At 42.3% G+C, this 21,140-nt stretch overlaps 1 protein-coding gene across 1 annotated transcript in view; it reads left to right on the top strand.

The window, feature by feature from the left end:
* The window catches only part of OBSCN (obscurin, cytoskeletal calmodulin and titin-interacting RhoGEF), a 292,040-nt gene that overhangs the window by 147,414 nt on the left and 123,486 nt on the right, over nt 1-21,140 (top strand). The window contains exons 63-70 of the mRNA XM_043509759.1: nt 1,597-1,869; nt 2,427-2,693; nt 5,837-6,103; nt 7,725-7,991; nt 8,393-8,662; nt 11,476-11,742; nt 13,920-14,186; nt 15,112-15,378. Of these exons, the coding sequence (XP_043365694.1) occupies nt 1,597-1,869; nt 2,427-2,693; nt 5,837-6,103; nt 7,725-7,991; nt 8,393-8,662; nt 11,476-11,742; nt 13,920-14,186; nt 15,112-15,378 (2,145 nt within the window). The remainder of the gene's footprint in view (nt 1-1,596; nt 1,870-2,426; nt 2,694-5,836; nt 6,104-7,724; nt 7,992-8,392; nt 8,663-11,475; nt 11,743-13,919; nt 14,187-15,111; nt 15,379-21,140) is intronic.

The following is a 21,140-nucleotide window of genomic DNA, read 5'->3' as shown; positions in this document are numbered from 1 at the left end:
CAAGGATAGGTTCCTGGGTTAGTGGTTCTGTTGTGTGGTGTGTGGTTGTTGGTTCTTGCTTACAGACAGCCCCACAACCTGAAGCAAATACTCACCAGCAACCACACACCACACAACAGAACCACTAACCACCTCCCCTCCCCCCGCCCCGCTGCTGGTGATGGCTCATTTTAAGTGATCACTCTCCTTACAGTGGTATGATAAAACCCTTGTTTCATGTTCTCTGTGTGTGTATATAAATCTCCCCACAGTATTTTCCGTCAAATGCATCCGATGAAGTGAGCTGTAGCTCACGAAAGCTTATGCTCAAATAAATTTGTTAGTCTCTAAGGTGCCATAAGTACTCCTTTTCTTTTTGCAAATACAGACTAACACGGCTGCTACTCTGAAACCTGTCATAATAGTTACTGCATATAATACAATGTTTCATCTTCAAAAGATGACTAAAAGAGTTGTCACAAGGTAATAGAGTATGGCAAGTGTGAAGTTACTGAAGTGTTACTACGAGAGACAGAGTTTTCTTGTGGGTTCATCCAAGACCTTGGAACGAACTCCCACAGTATCTGAAAACTACCTCCCACCTCACTACTTTCCATGCCAAGTTCAAGTCAAGCTTCTTTGACATTGCTTTCAATAATATAAACACATAATCTGGAGAAGAGACGACTGAGAGGGGACATAATTGTTTTCAACTACATAAAAGATTGTTACGAGGAGGATGGAGAAAAATTGTTCTTCTTAATCTCGGAGGAGAGGACAAGAAGCAATAGTCTTAAATTGCAGCAAGGGCGGTTTAGGTTGGACATAAGGAAAAACTTCCTATCTGTCAGTGTAGTTAAGCACTGAAAGAAATTGCTTAGGGAGGTTGTGGAATCTCCATCATTGGGGATTTTTAAGAGCAGGTTTGACAAACACCGGTCAGGGATGGTCTAGATCAGTGGTTCTCAAAGCTGGTCCACCACTTGTTCAGGGAAAGCCCCTGGCGGGCCGGGGCTGGTCCGCAGGTTCAGCTGATCACGGCTCCCACTGGCCGCGGTTCGCTGCTCCAGGCCAATGGGGGCCGCAGGAAGCGGCATGGGCCAATGGATGTGCTGGCCGCCCTTCCTGCATCCCCCATTGGACTGGAGCGGTGAACTGTGGCCAGTGGGAGCCGCGATCGGCCAAACCTGCAGACGCGGCAGGTAAACAAACTGGTCCGGCCTGCCAGGGGCTTTCCCTGAACAAGCGGCGGACCGGCTTTGAGAACCACGGGTCTATATAATACTTAGTCCTGCCTTGAGTGCAGGGGACTGGACTAGATGACCTCTTGAGGTCCCTTCCAGTTCTATGATTTTATGATAGCACATGGTGCACTATTTTAAAAGAGACACATACAATTTTATCCTTGGAGAGAGGGAGAGAGAGAACCACATGTGAAAGATGTTAGCCATGTCACTTAATGTACCTGGAAAGTGCTCAGATACCAGTGTGATGGACATGTTGTAAGAACCCACATAAAACAGAACAGTTTTCTAGAATTATGATGAGCTGCTCTTGTGTTTTTGGTCCATGTGCAGCCATTTATTCTTTCACTAATGGACATTGCAACATTTGTAGAGCCTGATGTGACCATAGTCAGTGGCCTGAAGAACATGGTGGTGTCTGAAGAGGAAGATGCTATGTTTCATTGCCGGGTTTCTCATGACAACGCAAGGGATGTGGAGTGGAAGCTACAGGATGTTGCACTGCAAAGCAATGAAATGAATGAGATCTCTGTTGAAAAAGGCAAGATTCACACACTTAGACTGAGGAAAATCACCCAGCAGGATACTGGCACCATCACTTTCAGAGTGGGACCCTACGTGTCCACAGCAGAGCTGACAGTAAAAGGTAACAAGATGGCCTCAGTGAGAAGCTGATGTGGGTAGAGTGCAGCTTCTCAAGGTGTCATCCATATACAGTACTGTTATCAAATGAAATTACCAAGGATGATTAGGATCAGGATTTTGATAGAACCTTCTTCTCTCCATTTCATAGTGCCATTCTCTCCCTGAATGCCCCTTCATAACTGCAAAGAACTTTACACTTGCAAAATCAAACCGTATTCCCTTCCTGTACTTATTAATCATGACATCGAGCCAGCCAAAATACTGATGAATGCTTCATTACAATATGATATTTTAAGTGATGTTGTCAAGTAGCTTAGGTCCAAAATGCAGGCTTTTGCTTCAAAAATAGCCTTACAAAACCTTCATAGAAGTTAACACTTTTTAGTATTTAAAAATTCCATTGCATCATTTGCACGCCAGTTGTTATGGTGACATAGCATTGTAAAGGGCTCAGAGCTGAGTGGTTGACAATGTACTGCCAAAGGCAGAATCTTGAAAACTAGACTAAGGTAATTACAAGCTCCTGCAATTCCATCCTTCGTATATTTATAATTTCAGTACCACTTCCAGTCTTTAAAGAGACTCTCAAGAACACAGAATTGGAGGAGGATGCTACAGCCACCCTGGAGTGCGAGGTCTCTCAGCCCAATGTATCAGTGGAGTGGCGGAAGGGCTCCCTGGTGATTTCTCCAAGCTCCAAATATGAAATCAGGAAAGAGGGGACAATCCATACATTAAAGATTTATAATTTAAAGCCAGAAGATTCGGGCAAATACACTTGTGATAACAGAAATCAGCAAACTACAGCCACTTTAACTGTCAAAGGTAGGTTTTTGAATGTTTTTTAAAGGACATATTTGTTCTAGTTAACAAGCACAGTTCTACTTCTATCAGATGCACTGGGCCAGATCTTCAGTTGATCCTTTTAATTCGGGGGAGCTATTCTGATTTATACTGCTGAGGTTCTAGACCCCTGTTTTAGTAGTTACGTTATTTCCATTGGATGTTGCATATGACAGTGGTAATGGCCCCATAATGAATTCTCTCTGTGAATATCTACTAAACACTTATGGAAATTTGTTACTGTGTATCTACATCCACTTTCATATCTTATTTGGTTACTATCAAAACTTTTAAAGTGAGGGACTAGTAGGTTCTGGTTACAGAGCTAGTTTTACTCTGAGTAAATGTTTGCAAACTATTCCAGTACATCTCTGTCAATGAACTTCATTCCTGACTTGAGAGGCCCACTTCTAGTCCAGCTCTGGGCCTCAAACCTGGTCACAGATTCATAGATTTTAAGGCCAGAAGGGACCATTTAGTCTGACTTCCTGTATAACACTGGCCATAGAATTTCACCGTCACACTCCATTGAGCCCAGTGATGGTCCTGTCACCTCAGTCCTGACATTCAGAGTTCTCTATTGCATTGGCCTTAATCAATTATACACCAAAAAAAGGATTATGCAAGGTAAGATAATGGTGCTGATGCTGCTCTCTCTTACACCAGCGTAAATTGAGAACTCCACTGAAGTCAATAGAATTACACCGATGTAAAAAGCAATATGATCACTGTTAATAGCTTTAGCTATACACTGGAAGTCAATGGGAGATGCTAGAGATCAGCACTAGTGAAAGTCAGATCTAAGGTGTCTAAAGTGGACACCCAAACATTGAGACACCTTAGATTAGTGAATTCTTTTGAAGTAACTGTCATAAATGGCTTGTCTATGTTCACATAGTAAAACACTGTTAGACTAAGATTAGAAACCAGATAATCTGATTCTCATCCAACTGTCTCCGCAACTAAACTACAGTGCCACAAAGGCCAATCACCTAAACTCTAAATGTTTTCTCTTCTTACAATAGAAATAATATTTCAGTGGGAAAATTTCCATATCCAGATTGCAATATTATTATTATTCATATTTTGGGCCAAGAGTGAGTAACACATACCATTTTAACTCAAATGTATGATATGGAATCATAGAAATGTAGAGTTGGAAGGGACCTCAAGCGGTCATCCAGCCCAGCCCCCTGCACTGAGGCAGGACCAAGTATACATAGACCATCCCTGACAAATGTTGGTCTAACCTGTTCTTAAATATATCCAATGATGGAGATTTGACAATCTCCTTTGGAAGCATATTCTTATACTTAACTGTCTGTATAGTTAGGGTAGGTCTACACAGCAATTAAATGCCTTCATCTGGCCCTGGTCAGCTGACTCGAGCTTGTGAGACTCAGACTGCAGGCCTATAAAATTGCTATATAGACATTCAAGCTAGGGCTGGAGCCCAAGCTCTAGGACCCCAGCAATGGGGGAGGGTCCCAGAGTCCAGGCTCCAGTGTATAGCTAAAGCTATTAACAGTGATCATATCATTTTTACATCTGTGTAATTCTATTGGCTTCAGTGGAGTTCTTGATTTACACTGCCGTAAGAGAGAGCAGCATCACCTCCATTATCTTAGTGTCACCCACACATTTTATAACCATACTCGCCACTCCATTATCCATGTCATTAATGAAAATATTGAATAGTATCAGGAGTGATCCCTTTGGGAGCCCACTAGATATGTCCTTTCAGTTTGACAGCAAACTGTTGATAGCTACTCTTTGAGTATGGTCTTTCAACCAGTTGTGCATCCACTTCATAGCACTTTCATCTGGACCACATTTCCCTAGTTTGCTTATGAGAATGCCTTGTGAGACTATATCAAAAGCCTTATTAAAATCAAGGTATATCCTGTCTACTGCTTCCCCCATTCACATGGCCAGTAACCCTCTCAAAGAAGGAAATTAGATTGGTTTGGCTTGATTTGTTCTTGACAAATCTGTGTTGGCTGTGACTTATTACTCTGTTATTATCTTCTAGGTGCTCACAAATTGATTGTTTAATAATTTGTTCCAGTATCTTTCCAGGTATCAAAGTTAGGCTGGCTTGTCTCTAGTTGACTGTGTTCGTTGTTCCCTTTTTTTAAAAGATAGGTACTATGTTTTCCCTTTCCAGTTCTCTGGGACCTCATCTATCCTCCATGAGTTCGGCCAGAGATTCCCAAACTGTGGGGCGTGCTCCACCAGGGAGCATGGAGGAATGTTTGGGGGAGGCGTGGCTGGGGCCCGGGCCAGCCCCCATGGGGGACGGGGAGGGAGCACCACCCAGCTTCTCTTCTGGCCCTGGCTGCTGGCCCCGTCCCCGGGACTCCAGCTGCTGGCCTTGGCCCATGGCCCCAACTCTTTAACCTGTTCTTTCCCTATTCTGACTTGTGTTCCTTCCCCATTATTGTTAATATTATTTGTGTTAAGTATCTGGTCACAATTAACTTTTTCAGTGGAGACTGAAGCAAAAAAGGCATTAAACACCTCATCTTTTTTGGTGTCATCCATTATTATTCTCTTTCCGCACTAAGTAATGGACCTACAACTTTTCTTCTTCTCTGTCTTGCCTCTAAGGTATTTATAGAATCTCTTTTTATTGCCTTTTATGTCCCTTGCTAGGTGTAATTCATTTTGTGCCTTAGTCTTCCTGATTTTGTCCTTACATACTTGTGCTATACTTTTGTATTCATCCTGTGCAATTTGTCCATGCTTCCACTTTTTGTAGGATTCCTTTATGATTTTCAAGTCATTATAGAACTTCTCATACAGCCATATTGGCTTCTTGTTGTTCTTCCTATTTTTCCTTCTTATCGGGATAGTTTGCTATAGTGCCTGTATTATTTTACCTTTAGTATTAGATATGCTACGACAAAGAGTCAGTCACAAAGTTCAAGAGAAATGAAATGTTTCCAATTTCACATGGAAATTTTCCCTGTGAAAAGTGTTCACCAGTTTTGCCCGACTATAATGTTGACTCCAGATTCCAAGTGTTGCTTGTGATACCAAGCAAATCCAAATGCAGTTGTACTGTGAGGGGATGTACTGAATGGCATGATACTTGACCCTATTTTTTTCTCTATGGAACCCAGCCATTCCAGCACTTTTTGAACAAAAACTCCAGAGCCAAGAAGCTGAGGAGGGCTCCCCTGTCACCCTACATGCTGAGCTCTCCAAACCCAATGCCCCAGTGAAATGGAGAAAGGGTTCAGTCTTGCTCCAAACTAGTGCCAAGTATGAGATGAGACAGAAGGGATCTGCCGTGGAACTCCTAATTCATGACTTGCAGCTGAAAGACTCTGGAGACTACACTTGTGATTCTGGCGATGAGCAGACTACAGCGTCCTTGTTGGTAAAAGGTGACAGAAACATTATTTCTCCTAATTGTAGCTATTTCTAGTTTAGTTTAAATGTAGCAGTCATATTACTGGGAGGGAAGACCAATGAATTATGAAGCATGTTAGCCAAGGAATGTTGCTATCTGTCCAGTGATCATCTGGTCACCAAAAGCTTTGGTAGCATGATAAGATTGACAGTGATTGAGCTAGACCAACCAGCTAGTCTTACAGATCTAGTTAGACATCAATCCAGGTGGCACTCGATCTGCAAGGAGGCTACATCCCTTTGGGATTTTCCTGAATGATGGATAAGGATAAATGTATCAGTGCTCCACATGATGCTAGGCTCAGGGACACTGGACCAGTGATCACAGTCCCCCTGAGCTGAACACTGTTAAGTGTCACGCGTTTCTCATGACACTCACTTGTAGCCCCCACTCCACACCACATGCTAGCCTACCTTCCTGCAGTCTAGCGGGGTTCCCATGCATCCAGTTGTGCTGCAGGCAGAGAGACAGCATTCTGGGGCTGTTGTGTCACTTGATCTTCAAGCAGCTTGTCTGTTACACAGCCCCACCAACTGTTCCCTGGTCTTCTGCTAGCTCCATGGAGCAGTGGCCAGGAGGAGGTAGCAGCACAAAAGGTGAGAGCAGTCTACTCTCCTGTCCCCACCAGCAACCCCTGAACACAGCTGCCCCAAAACCTCACCCTAGCCATTACCCAGCTGCCTCTCAGAGGCAACCATCCCTCCTCAGATCCACCACAGGCACCTCCAGAAGCCACCCTCCCCTCTTACAGGCATCCACCTTCCATCCCTATTAACTCTCCGTACACTCTCAGAACCATATTTCCTGCCCATGCAAATCTCCCCTTTCACTGTGGAGCCACTAGGGCATAATAACAGGCTGAACCAAAACTCGGGAGCTGAGCCCCCAAACTTTGTGATGTTCCAAACCAAAACCCGAAAGCCCATCTCTAAATCATACAGATGTACCTATCTATGCTCTAAATCAATACAAATAATTCTAGTTCTCCTTTCTTTCTGGAGTTTGATTTTCAAAACTGGGCAGATTAAAGGAAGATGCCCATTTCCTCATTTGTGCATTCAAATAATCATTAAAAAAACCCCTAAATCCCTAGTTGAGGTATCTAAGTTCCACCTTGAGCACCCAAATGGAGAATTAGGTGTCAAACTTCAGTGCTCACATTTTAAAATGAGCTCCTACTACTGGGCACTGTGGGATGCTGCTAAGGTCATCCTTGATTTCAGCTGGAGTTGTTGGGGTTCAGCACCTCTGAAAATCAAGCGCTCTACATTTGTTCCCCATGTGGGGTTTTAAAAACGTATTTTGCAACATGAACTAAAGAAATATCTTACAGGGTGCCATGATTTCATGTAAACTCCACTTAGACTTACCGGTCTATGAACGCTTCCAAGAGACTGCTGCTAATGGTGAAGTGAAATGAATTAGTACATTGTGTCTATCGGTGTGTAATTTTGGTGGGGAAACGGGTCAAAATGTTCACCACTGTATATGAAAAATAGACCAGCAGTAAAGCAGGGGCAAGTTCATATCAGAAAGTCAGGAAAAGACAGTCACTAATGAAGTGCAAATGTGTTTCTCTGTTTATCTTTGTTTAGCTTTGCCAGTGCTTTTTATACAACCACTCCAGAGCCAGCAAGCAGAAGAGGGTGGCATCATCACCCTGAGCTGTGAGGTCTCTAAATCCAATGCCCCTGTGCAATGGAAGAAAGCAGGGAAAGTTCTGCAACCAAGTGACAAGTACGAGATGAATCAAACTGGCCCTGTCACTGAGCTGACAATCCATAACTTGAATGAGGCTGATGCTGGGGAATACACCTGTGATACAGGAGACCAACAAACCACAGCAGCTGTATATGTGAAAGGTAGGATTTGAACTCTCTTTTGATCAATACCGTTGGAAGTATCTGAACTGTGTTTAAAATAATGATCCTGGCACCATGACAAAATAGAGTTCTACAGCAGCATCTTGGGAAATCCCACTATACATGGTCCTGTGCCCAGTAGAATAAAGAGGAATTTGGTCAGCGATTTCAGTGGGTTCAGGGCCTTTAGGGATTATAGGGCTTCACATTAATGTTACTTAGCTACAATGTGTAATCTTTCTGTTAGAAATATTTGTATATTATATTATAATATTGTTTTAAGTACCCAGAATCCTTTGGGCATGAGTTGCCTTACAAATAATAATATAATAATAATGTCTAAAAATGGGGTAAGATGCTTGAAAATGGATTTAAAACAGTTGTGACTTTTTCTACCAAAGAACCAGCAGCGAGCATAGTGGAGATGCTAAAGGACGTCATCCTATATGAAGGAGAAGATGCAGTGTTCAAGTGCAAGGTGTCTCGGGAGAAAGCTCGGGAGGTGCACTGGTGCCTGGGTGGCGTACCATTACAGCCCAATGAAATGAATGAGATAACAGTTCAAGGGAAGCTTCACACTTTGACCCTGAGGAGGGTGACCCTAGAAGACTCTGGGTCTGTCAGTATCAGAGTGGGGCAACATACCTCAGAGGCACAGCTAACAGTCCAAGGTAAGTAAACAACCCCTTTGAGATAACTATTGCTTCAGTTCTATAAGAGGTTTGTTTGTTTTAAATTCTCTGTACAGTCACCATCATAACCAAGCACTTTTCTAGAAACCTCCCACTTACGATGGCATTGGATACTACTTGCTTGTTCTTTTACAAGCTGTAAAAAGCCTTTCATGTGATGGTACAAAATAAAAAATAATCTTAAGGGTTGGTCAGCACCATGTGCCACCATGTTTCTTTTTCTTTTATCTCATTTTACAGTGCCAATATAGAAGTCAGTTCTGATTTCAATTATGCCAGTTTTACACTGATGTAAGTGCAGAATCGGATCCATTATTTTTTGTGGGTTTTTTTTCCTCCAAAACTTCTATTTCATAGAGTTTGATTGTGATATCACAACACATTGGTGTAAAATTATGCCAGGTCATCAGAATCAGGGCCATTGTGTAGTCTCCTCCCATTCACTCTTCTCTCTCCTCTACACCCAAATCCATGCTTCATGAGACACAACACTAGCAAATGTACCGTGGGGAACAATCTTTCATTGCAAGGGTGAGGGGCTTTTATCATACTCCACGAGTTCACAATCTTTTTTATAGCAAGGACAACATCCAAACCGACAGATTGTCTTGTGGAAACCTTCTCTCCAGTTCACCATAGTATAACATTACTACGGCAACAAGAGCAAATACCTACATGGAAAATCAATACTAGGAAAGTTATTTAATTTAAGGGTTTAGCTTCTTTTCTTGCATCCAGCAGGTGGGAACAAGTAGGAGAGTTAGAATCATAGATGTGTTTCAGAGTTGCAGCCATGTTAGTCTGAATTCGCAAAAAGAAAAGGAGTATTTGTGGCACCTTAGAGACTAACAAATTTATTTGAGCATAAGCTTTCGTGAGCTACAGCTCACTTCATCGGATGCATTCAGTGGAAAATACAGTGGGGAGATTTATATACACACACAGAGAACATGAAATAATGGGTTTTATCATACACACTGTAAGGAGAGTGATCACTTAAGATGAGCTATTACCAGTAGGAAGCAGCGGGGGGGAGGAAGAAAACCTTTTGTGGTGATAATCAAGGTGGGCCATTTCCAGCAGTTGACAAGAATGTCTGAGGAACAGTGGGGGGTGGGGGGAGATAACATGGGGAAATAGTTTTACTTTGTGTAATGACCCATCCACTCCCACTCTCTATTCAAGCCTTAATTAATTGTATCCAGTTTGCAAATTAATTCCAATTCAGCAGTCTCTCGTTGGAGTCTGTTTTTGAAGTTTTTTTGTTGAAGAATAGCCACTCTCAGGTCTGTAATCGAATGACCAGAGAGATTGAAGGGTTCTCCAACTGGTTTTTGAATGTTATAATTCTTGACATCTGATTTGTGTCCATTTATTCTTTTATGTAGAGACTGTCCAGTTTGACCAATGAACATGGCAGAGAGGCATTGCTGGCACATGATGGCATATATCACATTGCTAGATGTGCAGGTGAACGAGCCTTTGATAGTGTGGCTGATGTGATTAGGCCCTATGATGGTGTCCCCTGAATAGATATGTGGACAGAGTTGGCAACGGGCTTTGTTGCAAGGATAGATTCCTGGGTTAGTGGTTCTGTTGTGTGGTGTGTGGTTGCTGGTGAATATTTGCTTCAGGTTGGGGGGCTGTCTGTAAGCAAGGGCTGGCCTGTCTCCCAAGATCTGTGAGAGTGATGGGTCATCCTTCAGGATAGGTTGTACATCCTTGATGATGCATTGGAGAGGTTTTAGTTGGGTGTTGAAGATGATGGCTAGTGGCGTTCTATTATTTCCTTTGTTGGGCCTGTCCTGTAGTCCTATCATAGATGTGTAGATTTTAAGGCCAGAAGGGACCATTAGATCATCTGGTCTGACCTCCTGTATAACACAGGCCAGAGAATTCCACCCAGTTGCTCCTATATTGAGCCCGATAACGTGTGGGACTAAAGCATACCTTCCAAAAAGGTAAGTCTTGATTTGAAGACTTCAAGAGATGGAGAATCCACCACTTCTCTTGGCAATTTGTTTCAATGGTTAATCACCCTCACTGTGAAATTTGTGTCTTATTCCCAGTTTGAATTTGTCTGGTTTTAACTTCCAGCTATTCATTTGTGTTAAGTCTTTCTTGTCTAGATTAAAGAGCATTTTAGCACCAGGTATTTTCTGATAGTGAAGGTATTTATACACTCTAATCAAGTCAACTCTCGGTCTTCTTTTTGATAAGCTAAACAGATTGAGCTCTTAGAATTATAGAATATCAGGGTTGGAAGGGACCTGAGGAGGTCATCTAGTCCAATCCCCTGCTCAAAGCAGGACCAACACCAACTTATCTTGAAGTCGTTCATTCAAAGGTGTTTTTTCCAGCCCTTGACTCATTTTTGGGGTTCTTCTCTGTACCCTCTCCACTTTTTCGACATCATTTTTAATACATAAACACTGGAACTGAACACAGTGTTCCAGTATGCATCCGATGAAGTGAGCTGTAGCTCACGAAAGCTTATGCTCTAATAAATTTGTTAGTCTCTAAGGTGCCACAAGTACTCCTTTTCTTTTTAGTATTGATTGACCAATCCCTAAATCCTTTTTAGAGTCACCACTTTCCAGGATACATTTCCCTGTTCTGTAGGTATGACCTTACATTTAGCTGTTTTAAAATGTGATCCTGTGTGTGAAAACATGAAATCTGAGACTTAAATTTTGAGCTGCTGTGCATTTCTTATGATAACCTGTATTAAAGTTTCCTATCTACATGCCTGATTATACATGTGCAAAATGCTTTTATTGCCCTTTCTATAGTTGCTCCGGCCATATTTGTAAAGTTGCTCGAGAACCAGGAACTGCAAGAGAGTGACACTGCAAAACTACAATGTGAGCTATCCAAGCCTAACATCCCAGTGGAATGGAAGAAAGCTTTGTCTGTGATCAAGTCCAGTATGAAGTTTGAAATCAAGAAGGAAGGGAATGTACATACTCTGATCATCCATGATTTAAAACCTGAGGACTCAGGGGAGTATAGCTGTAATACAGTTGACAGGAAGACCACTGCCAGACTAGATGTTAAAGGTGAGAAGGTGTCTCGAGAGTGCCATGCTCTGAAGCCATTCATAAAATGCTATATTTTTTATGTCTGGAGGTGTTTGTGCTCTGGGATCGCTCCTCTTGCCTTCAAGGATTTCATTTTTGGAGGATGAAAAACAATCTTTTCTTTAGGTTTCAGAGTAGCAGCCGTGTTAGTCTGTATTCGCAAAAAGAAAAGGAGTACTTGTGGCACCTTAGAGACTAACAAATTTATTAGAGCATAAGCTTTCGTGAGCTACAGCTCACTTCATCGGATGCATTTGGTGGAAAAAACAGAGGAGAGATTTATATACACACACACAGAGAACATGAAACAATGGGTTTATCATACACACTGTAAGGAGAGTGATCACTTAAGATAAGCCATCACCAGCAGCGGGGGGGAGGGAAGGAGGAAAACCTTTCATGGTGACAAGCAAGGTAGGCTAATTCCAGCAGTTAACAAGAATATCAGAGGAACAGTGGGGGGTGGGGTGGGAGGGAGAAATACCATGGGGAAATAGTTTTACTTTGTGTAATGACTCATCCATTCCCAGTCTTTATTCAAGCCTAAGTTAATTGTATCCAGTTTGCAAATTAATTCCAATTCAGCAGTCTCTCGTTGGAGTCTGTTTTTGAAGCTTTTTTGTTGAAGTATAGCCACTCTTAGGCCTGTGATCGAGTGACTAGAGTATTCGCAAAAAGAAAAGGAGTACTTGTGGCACCTTAGAGACTAACAAATTTATTAGAGCATAAGCTTTAATCTTTTCTTTAGTAATTGTTGTTAGAGCTTGTTAGGAATTTTCTGTCAAAATGATTTTTTGAGAGAGATGCGGTTTCTGCAAAATGGGAATTTTTCCATAGGAAAATTTGCTGAAATTTTTGGTTTTTCTGTTGGGAAAATCTAAACTAAATATTTTGTTTCAGGTTGGATCACCATTAAACCGCATCTGCCTAACGTGCTGTGGTGGCTCATGAGAGTTGTAGTTTGGCTGCACTGTGTTCCCATTCTCTCCTATGGGCTGGGCTCCCTAACTGGACTATATCTCCCAGGATCTTCCCTCTAATTTAGCCGAGTAGTGCACAGTGAAACATGGGACCTGTAGTCAAGCCAGAGACCCAGCCAGAAAGGAAGAATGAAGGCACAGCATCGACTGGCACCTTAGACAAATGCAGTTCGATGCTGACATGACTTGAAACAAACATATTGATTTGGGAATGTCAAAACATTTCATTTTGGTTGAAAATGTCAAAATGAACATTTTTATATTTCCAAATCAATTTTTTTCAGAATTTTTTGTTGTACACAAGTCCCTGTTTTGATTTTGCACTCCAATTCTGGATGAAAAACAAATGTTGAAATATCAGAATTTGCCACAGGGCAGAAATTCTGATCTTTGCTCATCTCTAGTAATTATTCATCTGCAGTGGTAGAGATTATTGAATGTATATGCAATCATCTATCTTACCTTGAAAATTGACTACATTTAGATTTGCAGCATTACTCATTAAAAATAAGCATCTTGTAAGTACTATAAATGAAATGTTGGTTTGTTGAACAATTTTAGTCTCCCTTTTTAAAAAAGTGGTTAAAACTATCTTGTGTTTCAGATAAATACAGCTCCAGTCTAAAATGCCCCTGGTCTTATTTTGGTTATCACCCCAAATGTGACTGACAAAACTTTGCAAACCAAATTTAGCTAGTAGAGATTTGACTAATAGAGAAGGGTCAAAACTGGAGCGACTAATTCAGACCTCACTACCCAAACTTTGGAGGTTCAGATAAATTGAACCTGGATTTGAATCAGACATTCTTCTGATTTTTACAGAACTGAAGCCTGACCAAATTTATGTAAAACCAAACCCCCCTTTCCCATTGGAATCCCTTCATTATTTTGAATTACTTGTTAAGACACAGGTATTAAATTATCTCCCAGGACAAACTACTTTGCAAAACTTTATTACTAACTAACAACAAATAGTTGCTCTACCAGAGAACTAAACAATTCTGACATGACTATAGGTCAGGTTCTATCCTTGTTTGCATCCTACACCCTGACTGGGAGTAAATGCAGGCAGAATTTGGCCTGTTATCTTCAGGAATTCCATTATTGTTCAAGCTGTTATCAGTTCATTTTTTAACAAAACAAATCTCTCTTGTTTTGCTTAATTCATGCTGTCAGTCCTACCTGTGCTTTTCAAACGTTGGCTCCAAAATGAGGAAGTCGAGGAAGGGTGTATGGCCGCGCTGCGCTGCGAGCTGACAAAACCGAGTGCTCCAATTGAATGGAGGAAAGGAGATGTGGTGCTGCAGTCAAGTGACAAGTATGAGCTCAGGCAAGAGGGGACTTTTGTTGAGCTGTTTATTTATGACGTGGAACTTCAGGATGCTGGGGAGTACACATGTGATTCAGGAGATCAACAAACCACTGCAGCACTGCTAGTAAAAGGTAGGAAAAGGTTTGATTTGTGGTAAATAGTCATAAAGGCCCTGGCTGTCCTCCAAAATTGGTAAAATGGAAGTTTTACTGATGAATTATCTGTAACGTTTATCAGCCAGCAAATCTCCTTTTAATATAACAATGATACAGTGTATCACTACACAGTTATTTGTACCTGGTGGACCAAACTTTTTTAAAAAAAACCTCCTATTCTTGCACTTGCATTTTCAATCTCACAACCAGATGCTGGAACAAAATTGCAGATGCTATTGACAGTAGGCATAAACTGTAGCTTTTATGAAATTGAGATTTGCTGACTGTTACTACGTGACATTATCTGAGATAAGAGTATTTCCCTATACTTAGAATGGGGGAATATTGCTGCATATGACATATTGCTGTATGTTAAAAGTTAGCAAATATTGACTTAGAAATGGCCACCAATATCCCCTGATTGTACCTGTATAACCCACGCTTATGCAGTGCCACACTCTGTTTCCCTCTAATGGCTAAGCCATTACTGATGACCCACCCATGGGTGTTGCATTACACATGCAATTCAGATAGTTAGATGTCCAAATACTATCATTTGCACCTGCATCTTTGTGCTTATAGGTGATTGTTGCCACAAAACTGTGGATGTGAAAACAAAGGCCAAATACGGGCCCCTTAAGAAGCTATAATTCATAGCAACCCTGCACTGAACAACAATGATTTTTTGTCAGTGGCCAGTTCCTATGGGGCTTTGGCCATAGTGCAACTTGAAATACTGTAGTGGGATGGCATTTCCAGTTTTCCATCTCTCTCAGCCACAACTAGCAACTACCCAGAGAGAGGTGGCGAGAAGGGGAGCTGTGATTAATGGACTGGTTCAGTAAGCCTCAGTAATTCACACTTGAGCATTCTCACTACAGTGCTTGCTTCTCCACTGCAGTGCTACCAGTGCTTTTTAAAGAGGAACTGCATAACATAGAGGCAGAAGAACGGGGAACAGCTGTCCTGCAGTGTGAGATCTCCAAACCAGATGCCCTGGTGGAGTGGAGGAAAGGAGCACTGGTACTTCAGCCCAGTGGCAAGTATGAGATGCGTCAGAATGGCACCAATGTGGAGTTAATTATTCATGACTTGGAGGTTGAGGACTGCGGACCCTACACCTGTAGCACTGGGTATGAGATGACCACAGGCTCTGTGTACGTACAAGGTAATAATAAATCATTTCAAATTACCTCACGTTTCTGGTTGAGTTCAAACAGGTGGTTCTTCAGTCAACACGCCAGATTTAGTCCTGGTGTAAGTAGGTGCAACTCCACCAATTTCTGGCTTGATTTCAGTGATGTTGCACACTTTTATACCAAGCGTGAATATGGACCAATATTTATAATATAATGGAGTTCAAAAACAATGACCATACTGTCTGTAAAATGGTATAACAGCACCTGCTTAAGTAACTATTAAGTAACTATTTGCTTAGAGTGACTGCTATGAAGATATTGAATACCATGTTGTTAATTATTATTATGTTATTTTATAGCATTGTAATATACACAGTACTTAAATCACAGGGAAGATCCCTGACATAAATTGTTTACAATATCAGTGCAGATGACACCATACAGGACACCAAATCATGAATGGATCACAAAATTCTTAGACTGTCCTCATATTGAAATAGTATGTCCCAACAAACCCATTATGTTTGTCGGCAAGTGCATTGTTTATCTGAACGAGTGTGATAAGTTTATTTATGCAGGACCATTTGAATGTAGTTCACAGAATCTAAGAACTGTACTTTAGATCAGTTCTGCAGAAGGAAAGTGTATATGTTTGTTCTTTGTTTTCCCTTGGTGTACCCGTTTTCTTGCTCTGTTATACAGAAGAGGAAGCAGAGATAGTTTGTGGTTTAAAGAACATGGATGTCTTTGCGGGTGAGTCGGCCACCTTCACCTGTGAGCTCTCGCGCCTGGGGGTGCAGAACATACAGTGGTGGCTTGATGGATCTCCCCTTCAGAACAGTTCTGTGAATGAAATCGCTGTGCGAGATGGAAAAATCCACACTTTGACCCTAAAGAACCTGGGGTCTGATGATTCGGGGATTGTGACTTTCAGAGCTGGGTCCCTCATATCTTCAGCTAAATTATTAATCAAAGGTATTTTTTTTAAGAAAGATGCAGATGTCCATCCCCCAAATTACTCTCCATACTAGCGCTCCTGCCTTCTGGTTACCTGTACGAAATTCCTCCAAAATACTGTTGTTAGTATTCTGCCAGTGACATAATATTTTCATAACTAGTGGACTCTAGGATAGGGCCCAGGCTTGCAATATTTACTCATGCAAGTTATCCATATTCATGCATGTAGACCTGTTGGTTTCAACAGACCTACTTCTGTGAATAAGGGTGACTCAACTGAGTAAGGGTTGTAGGATCAGGCCTGTGACTTTTACCGGGCAGCACAGTCAGGATTTGTTCAAACTCTGGAAAGAGATGGTGAGGATTTAATCTTACCATTGTGGTACTTGGGTGTTGTGTCCTCCCCAGGATCATACAAGAATGATATGACCATAAATGCCATACACTCACATTAATGAGTGGGGGAACTTGATGGGGCCAGCGATGAAAGGGGAACAGCCCCAGCAGCAAGGGAGGGAGACACTCGCCAATAGACAATAGGTAGTTCCCCACCCCCCGTGAGGCTCTGGCACCCATTGGCCAGCCAGGAGAGAGGAGTGCTGATTGGCCAGCATTCCCCAGTATCCATTATTTAACCTGGTGTGGGGGCCATGTGGAGCATCTTTCGGCTCCGTTCTAGTAGCCCACCCTACCCACTCAAACTAGGCATGGGAACCTGGTCTGACAGATGCTGTGGGTCTAACCAATGGCCTGTTTAGGGGTTCAGGAAGGAATTTTTCTCCCATAGGCCAATGGTGTAGGACCAGAGAGTTTTTTGCCTTCCTTGCAGCACGTTCAAGGCACAATGGATTAAGTAGGAACCTTTAGTACCCAGCTGAGGTACTGGAGTGGTGGTGTTTATTCATCGCAACTTGCGATTGGTTTCCAGTGTGGTTAAAAGGATAAAATGAACAGTTCCCAGAGGTAAAAGACCTAGATTTTGATGATGAGCCTTGGGCTCATGCTAGGGAGAGACCTCTCTGCCCTTGCATGCTGAGGTCCCCACTCTGCTTTACCCTGTCGAGGAGGGCAGGATGCTATGACTCAATGAGCTGAGTCCTGGGGGGCAGGCTGAGGAGAACATACCACACATTATGGATTATATGGTAGGAAGCCCTGGAACCACTTGCACTGGAACCAATTAAACACATGGTATAGGAGAGTGTGGGGGATGGGTGGACAGCACCCCTCCCCATCTTAAAGTTTAATAAAAGTTGCAGCCTGTGGCTTAATTCCGTGCATGTGTCTGTCCTCATTTTGCCACTGTGTCCACATCAATACCGTATAACCATCACCCTGCTACTGCTCCACAAGACATGCAAACGCAAATATTGGGCCTGATTCATCACTATGTGGCTGGAGTGTTGACACGGCATAACTCCATCAACATTGATGCCAGCGAGCTCTTGTGCATGGGAATGCAGAACGAGTTGGGGTGCCTGGATGGATCGCAGTGGAATAACACAGGCATAAAATTGCAGTAACTTGGGGCCATTAATTTGTTACCGATGTATTGCTGGTTAGTACTGTAGTGAGAACGTTTTGTTGCTGTTGACTTGATGCTGTTTTAGATTTGGTAAAAGTAGCCATGAACTGCAAATAAAGCTGAATTCCAGACTTTACAATAAAGAAATCCCCTGCACATACACTGTCCTTTAGAGTTCTCGGGACAAGCTGAGACTTTACTTTGCTTTTGTACTGAGAAAAAAATTATTTTTATCTTTCTTGTATTATTGGAAGGGATTCACATACCAAGAGGCGTAGCAGGTTAGCTACTCTTTCCATTAAAATCCTCCTCCTTGTTGGGTAGCTGTGTCCTTTAACTAAAACAGGACTAGTCAGAGATGTGTAATCGCAGTCTGAATCGGCCATCAATTTTCTGTTACACCATCAACTCCTCAGCCCTAAGCAGCAAGAATGGCCTCAGGAGCTGCCATCACATTTCTCATGAGGGGAGCTGTGCCATTAAAAGCCATAATAGAGCCCTTAGGGACCAGAACTAAGCCTAGCAGGAGGATTTCAGCAGACATCTCTGGGCTGCCTTTGCATGCCAAAGCATGCATATAATTTCCATTAACATCAGTGAAATGCACACATTGTTGAGAGGAGCGTTTTCTCACAGGTCCAGTTTACCTGATTTTAGCTAGGCTGCAATGAGTTCTGCTTCTTAAGATAAAGGCTCCTTCTGGTATAGACCTTTAATGACTACTAGTTCTTTAATCTAATTGATTATATAGCTTCACACCTACCAACTCCTTTGTAGCATAGCTGTGTTCCCAGGGAGAAGGGCTTTGCTGAGAGGCTGCTATTTCAATTGCCATTCAGATTTTTGGTCAAATATATACAATAAATATTATCGCCTGCAAATACTCTCATGGAGGGGGAAAACAAAGTAGCATCTAGGAGGATGCCCTATGCCTGCTTTTGAAGCTTGCAAAATCTTCAGTTTTGTTTTCTTTACTCTATTGTATTATGCCTATAACCATAGCAACTATCTTCAGCAGTGGTATTTTAAAAGGAAGTAAAGACCGTCAAAATTCAAAAGCAGGGGCATGGGTATCACCTTTCTCAGCGGGAGCCATCAGCTACCAGGACCATTTGCAGGATTTCTTGGGTTCCTCAATTCAAGATTTCAGTGAGCCATGGGTACTAATGGTAGTACTGAGTTATCTACAGTAGACCCTCAGAATTACGAACACCTCGGGAATGGAGGTTGTCCGTAACAATGAAATGTTTGTAACTCCGAATAAAATGATATAGTTGTTTTTTCAAGTTTACAACTGAACTTTGGCTTCATACAGCTTTGAAACTTTATTATGCAGAAGAAAAATGCTACTTTTGACCATCTTAATTTAAATGAAATCAGCACAGAAACAGTTTCCTTACCTTGTCAAATCTTTTTTTAAACTTTCTCTTTAATTTTTAATAGTTTACTTTTAACACAGTACAATACTGTATTTGCTTTGTGTGTGTGTGTGTGTGTGTGTGTGTGTGTCTCTGCTGCTGCCTGATTGCATACTTCCAGTTCCAAATGAGGTGTGTGGTTGACCGGTCAATTTGTAACTCTGGTGTTCGTAACTCTGAGATTCTACTGTAGTTACATGATTGACTTTACAAATCAACTAGTTAGATGGCTACATGCAATCGTTTGTTTTATACACAGACAGGCACAAGATCAGTCAAAAACTGGGCACTTCTCTTCTGTGGAGTGCCCTCTTCATGATATTTTGGAAGGTCCAGAATAGGGTTACCCAGCTGTAGCGCCATGCATGCCTTACTGCGTGTGGGTTTCTGACAGACTTTATGACCAGTGATAAGCCGGAAAGCCTAATGTAATTATACATTTAATTTCAAGTAGCTTTCACAGTTTGTTCACATAGAGAAAGGCTCCTATGAACTTTCAGACAGTCCTGAGTATCACTGCTGCAGTTTTCTTTTGGGCATCAAAAGTATCATAGTAAAGGCACCATCATATCACATCCTGTTGGAAGCTATGGGTTTGTTATTGGAAAATTCCTGGCCAGATTTAATCAGATGAACATATAGTCACACTGGGGTTCATTTTTAGCACAGACTTACTAGTTTAATTGGAGTCACCCAGCTAAACCCCAGCCAGTCTTGCTGAATATGTTCATTTTGACTTTTCTGTTTTTGTTTAAGTCACACAACCATCTTCTCAAGGCAGCTCACCCATCCCACTTCACTATTTCCACCCCTGACAGATTCTGAGAAGCCCTGACATATTTGAGAATGAGCCACGTTCAGTGCTCCTTGATGGAACGAGGGCTACTGTGATATGTGTCATTGTGGGGAGGAAATGATGGAGAGGGAGAAAATCCTAGTGGATGCTCTCCAAAGAAAAATAGCCTTCAAGAATCTTAGTATAAGTCTTAGTTATTTAGACTAAACCAGTTGTTCTCAAACTATGGGGCAAATGTGTCAAGGGAGGTGTGAGCTGTGTGATTTTATTTAAGAGCTTTGTCAGCCCCGGGTGGCTGGGGCTCATGCAGAAGGGCCGTGCGCACCCGGGAGGCAGGAATAAAGGAGACAGCTGGAAGTCCCGAGCGGATAGCTGGAGCCACACCACCTAGGCTTGGGCTCTCCTTCCCCTCCACTCAATCCCTCACCTGGGGTGGCAGCAGCAGCGCAGACGGAAGGGTGGCAATGGGACACTAAGTCTGCTGACAAACTGACAAATATCACCTTTCACGCTGCCACCCTTACTTCTGTGCTGCTGCTCTCCGCTCTGCCTTCAGAGCTGGGTGGCAGTATATATACTTGTGGGGTTGGGGGAGGGAGCACGCAAGCAACTACAGACACAAAGAAGCGGGGTCCGATCAAGTAAGTTTGAGAACCACTGGTCTGAACTATCTTACAGTACAACTATCCTAATATACCCTGTTTGCTTCCACCCTGCTTGATGCTGACACAAGCAAACGCTAAACCTGCTAGCCTGTAGCGCATCTGGGCAGCCTTATGCTTGTAATTTCATTTCATTTGCTTCCCATTCCACGCGGGCTCTGTGCTTGACAAAATCTAAGCTGCCCTTTCCATAAGGATCCACTAATGCATGTCCCTCCTGACATGTTGGTTGACAGATCCAACTATTGAGGTGGTCAGTCCCATGCAGGACATTACCGTTGATGAAGATGGCACAGCAGAGTTCATATGCCAGTACTCTAGGCCAGTGCAAGCCATATGGAAGAAAAATGATCAGGAAGTTTCTGCAGATGGGCAACGAGTCATTATCGAGCAGGACTGGAATGTAGCCAAGCTAAAAATTAAACCTGCCCTT

The sequence above is a fragment of the Dermochelys coriacea genome, chromosome 2 (genome assembly GCF_009764565.3).
Source record: "Dermochelys coriacea isolate rDerCor1 chromosome 2, rDerCor1.pri.v4, whole genome shotgun sequence".
Taxonomy (NCBI): domain Eukaryota; kingdom Metazoa; phylum Chordata; order Testudines; family Dermochelyidae; genus Dermochelys; species Dermochelys coriacea.
Note: the sequence above shows the minus strand (reverse complement) of the source record. Positions and strands in the feature narration are given on the sequence as shown.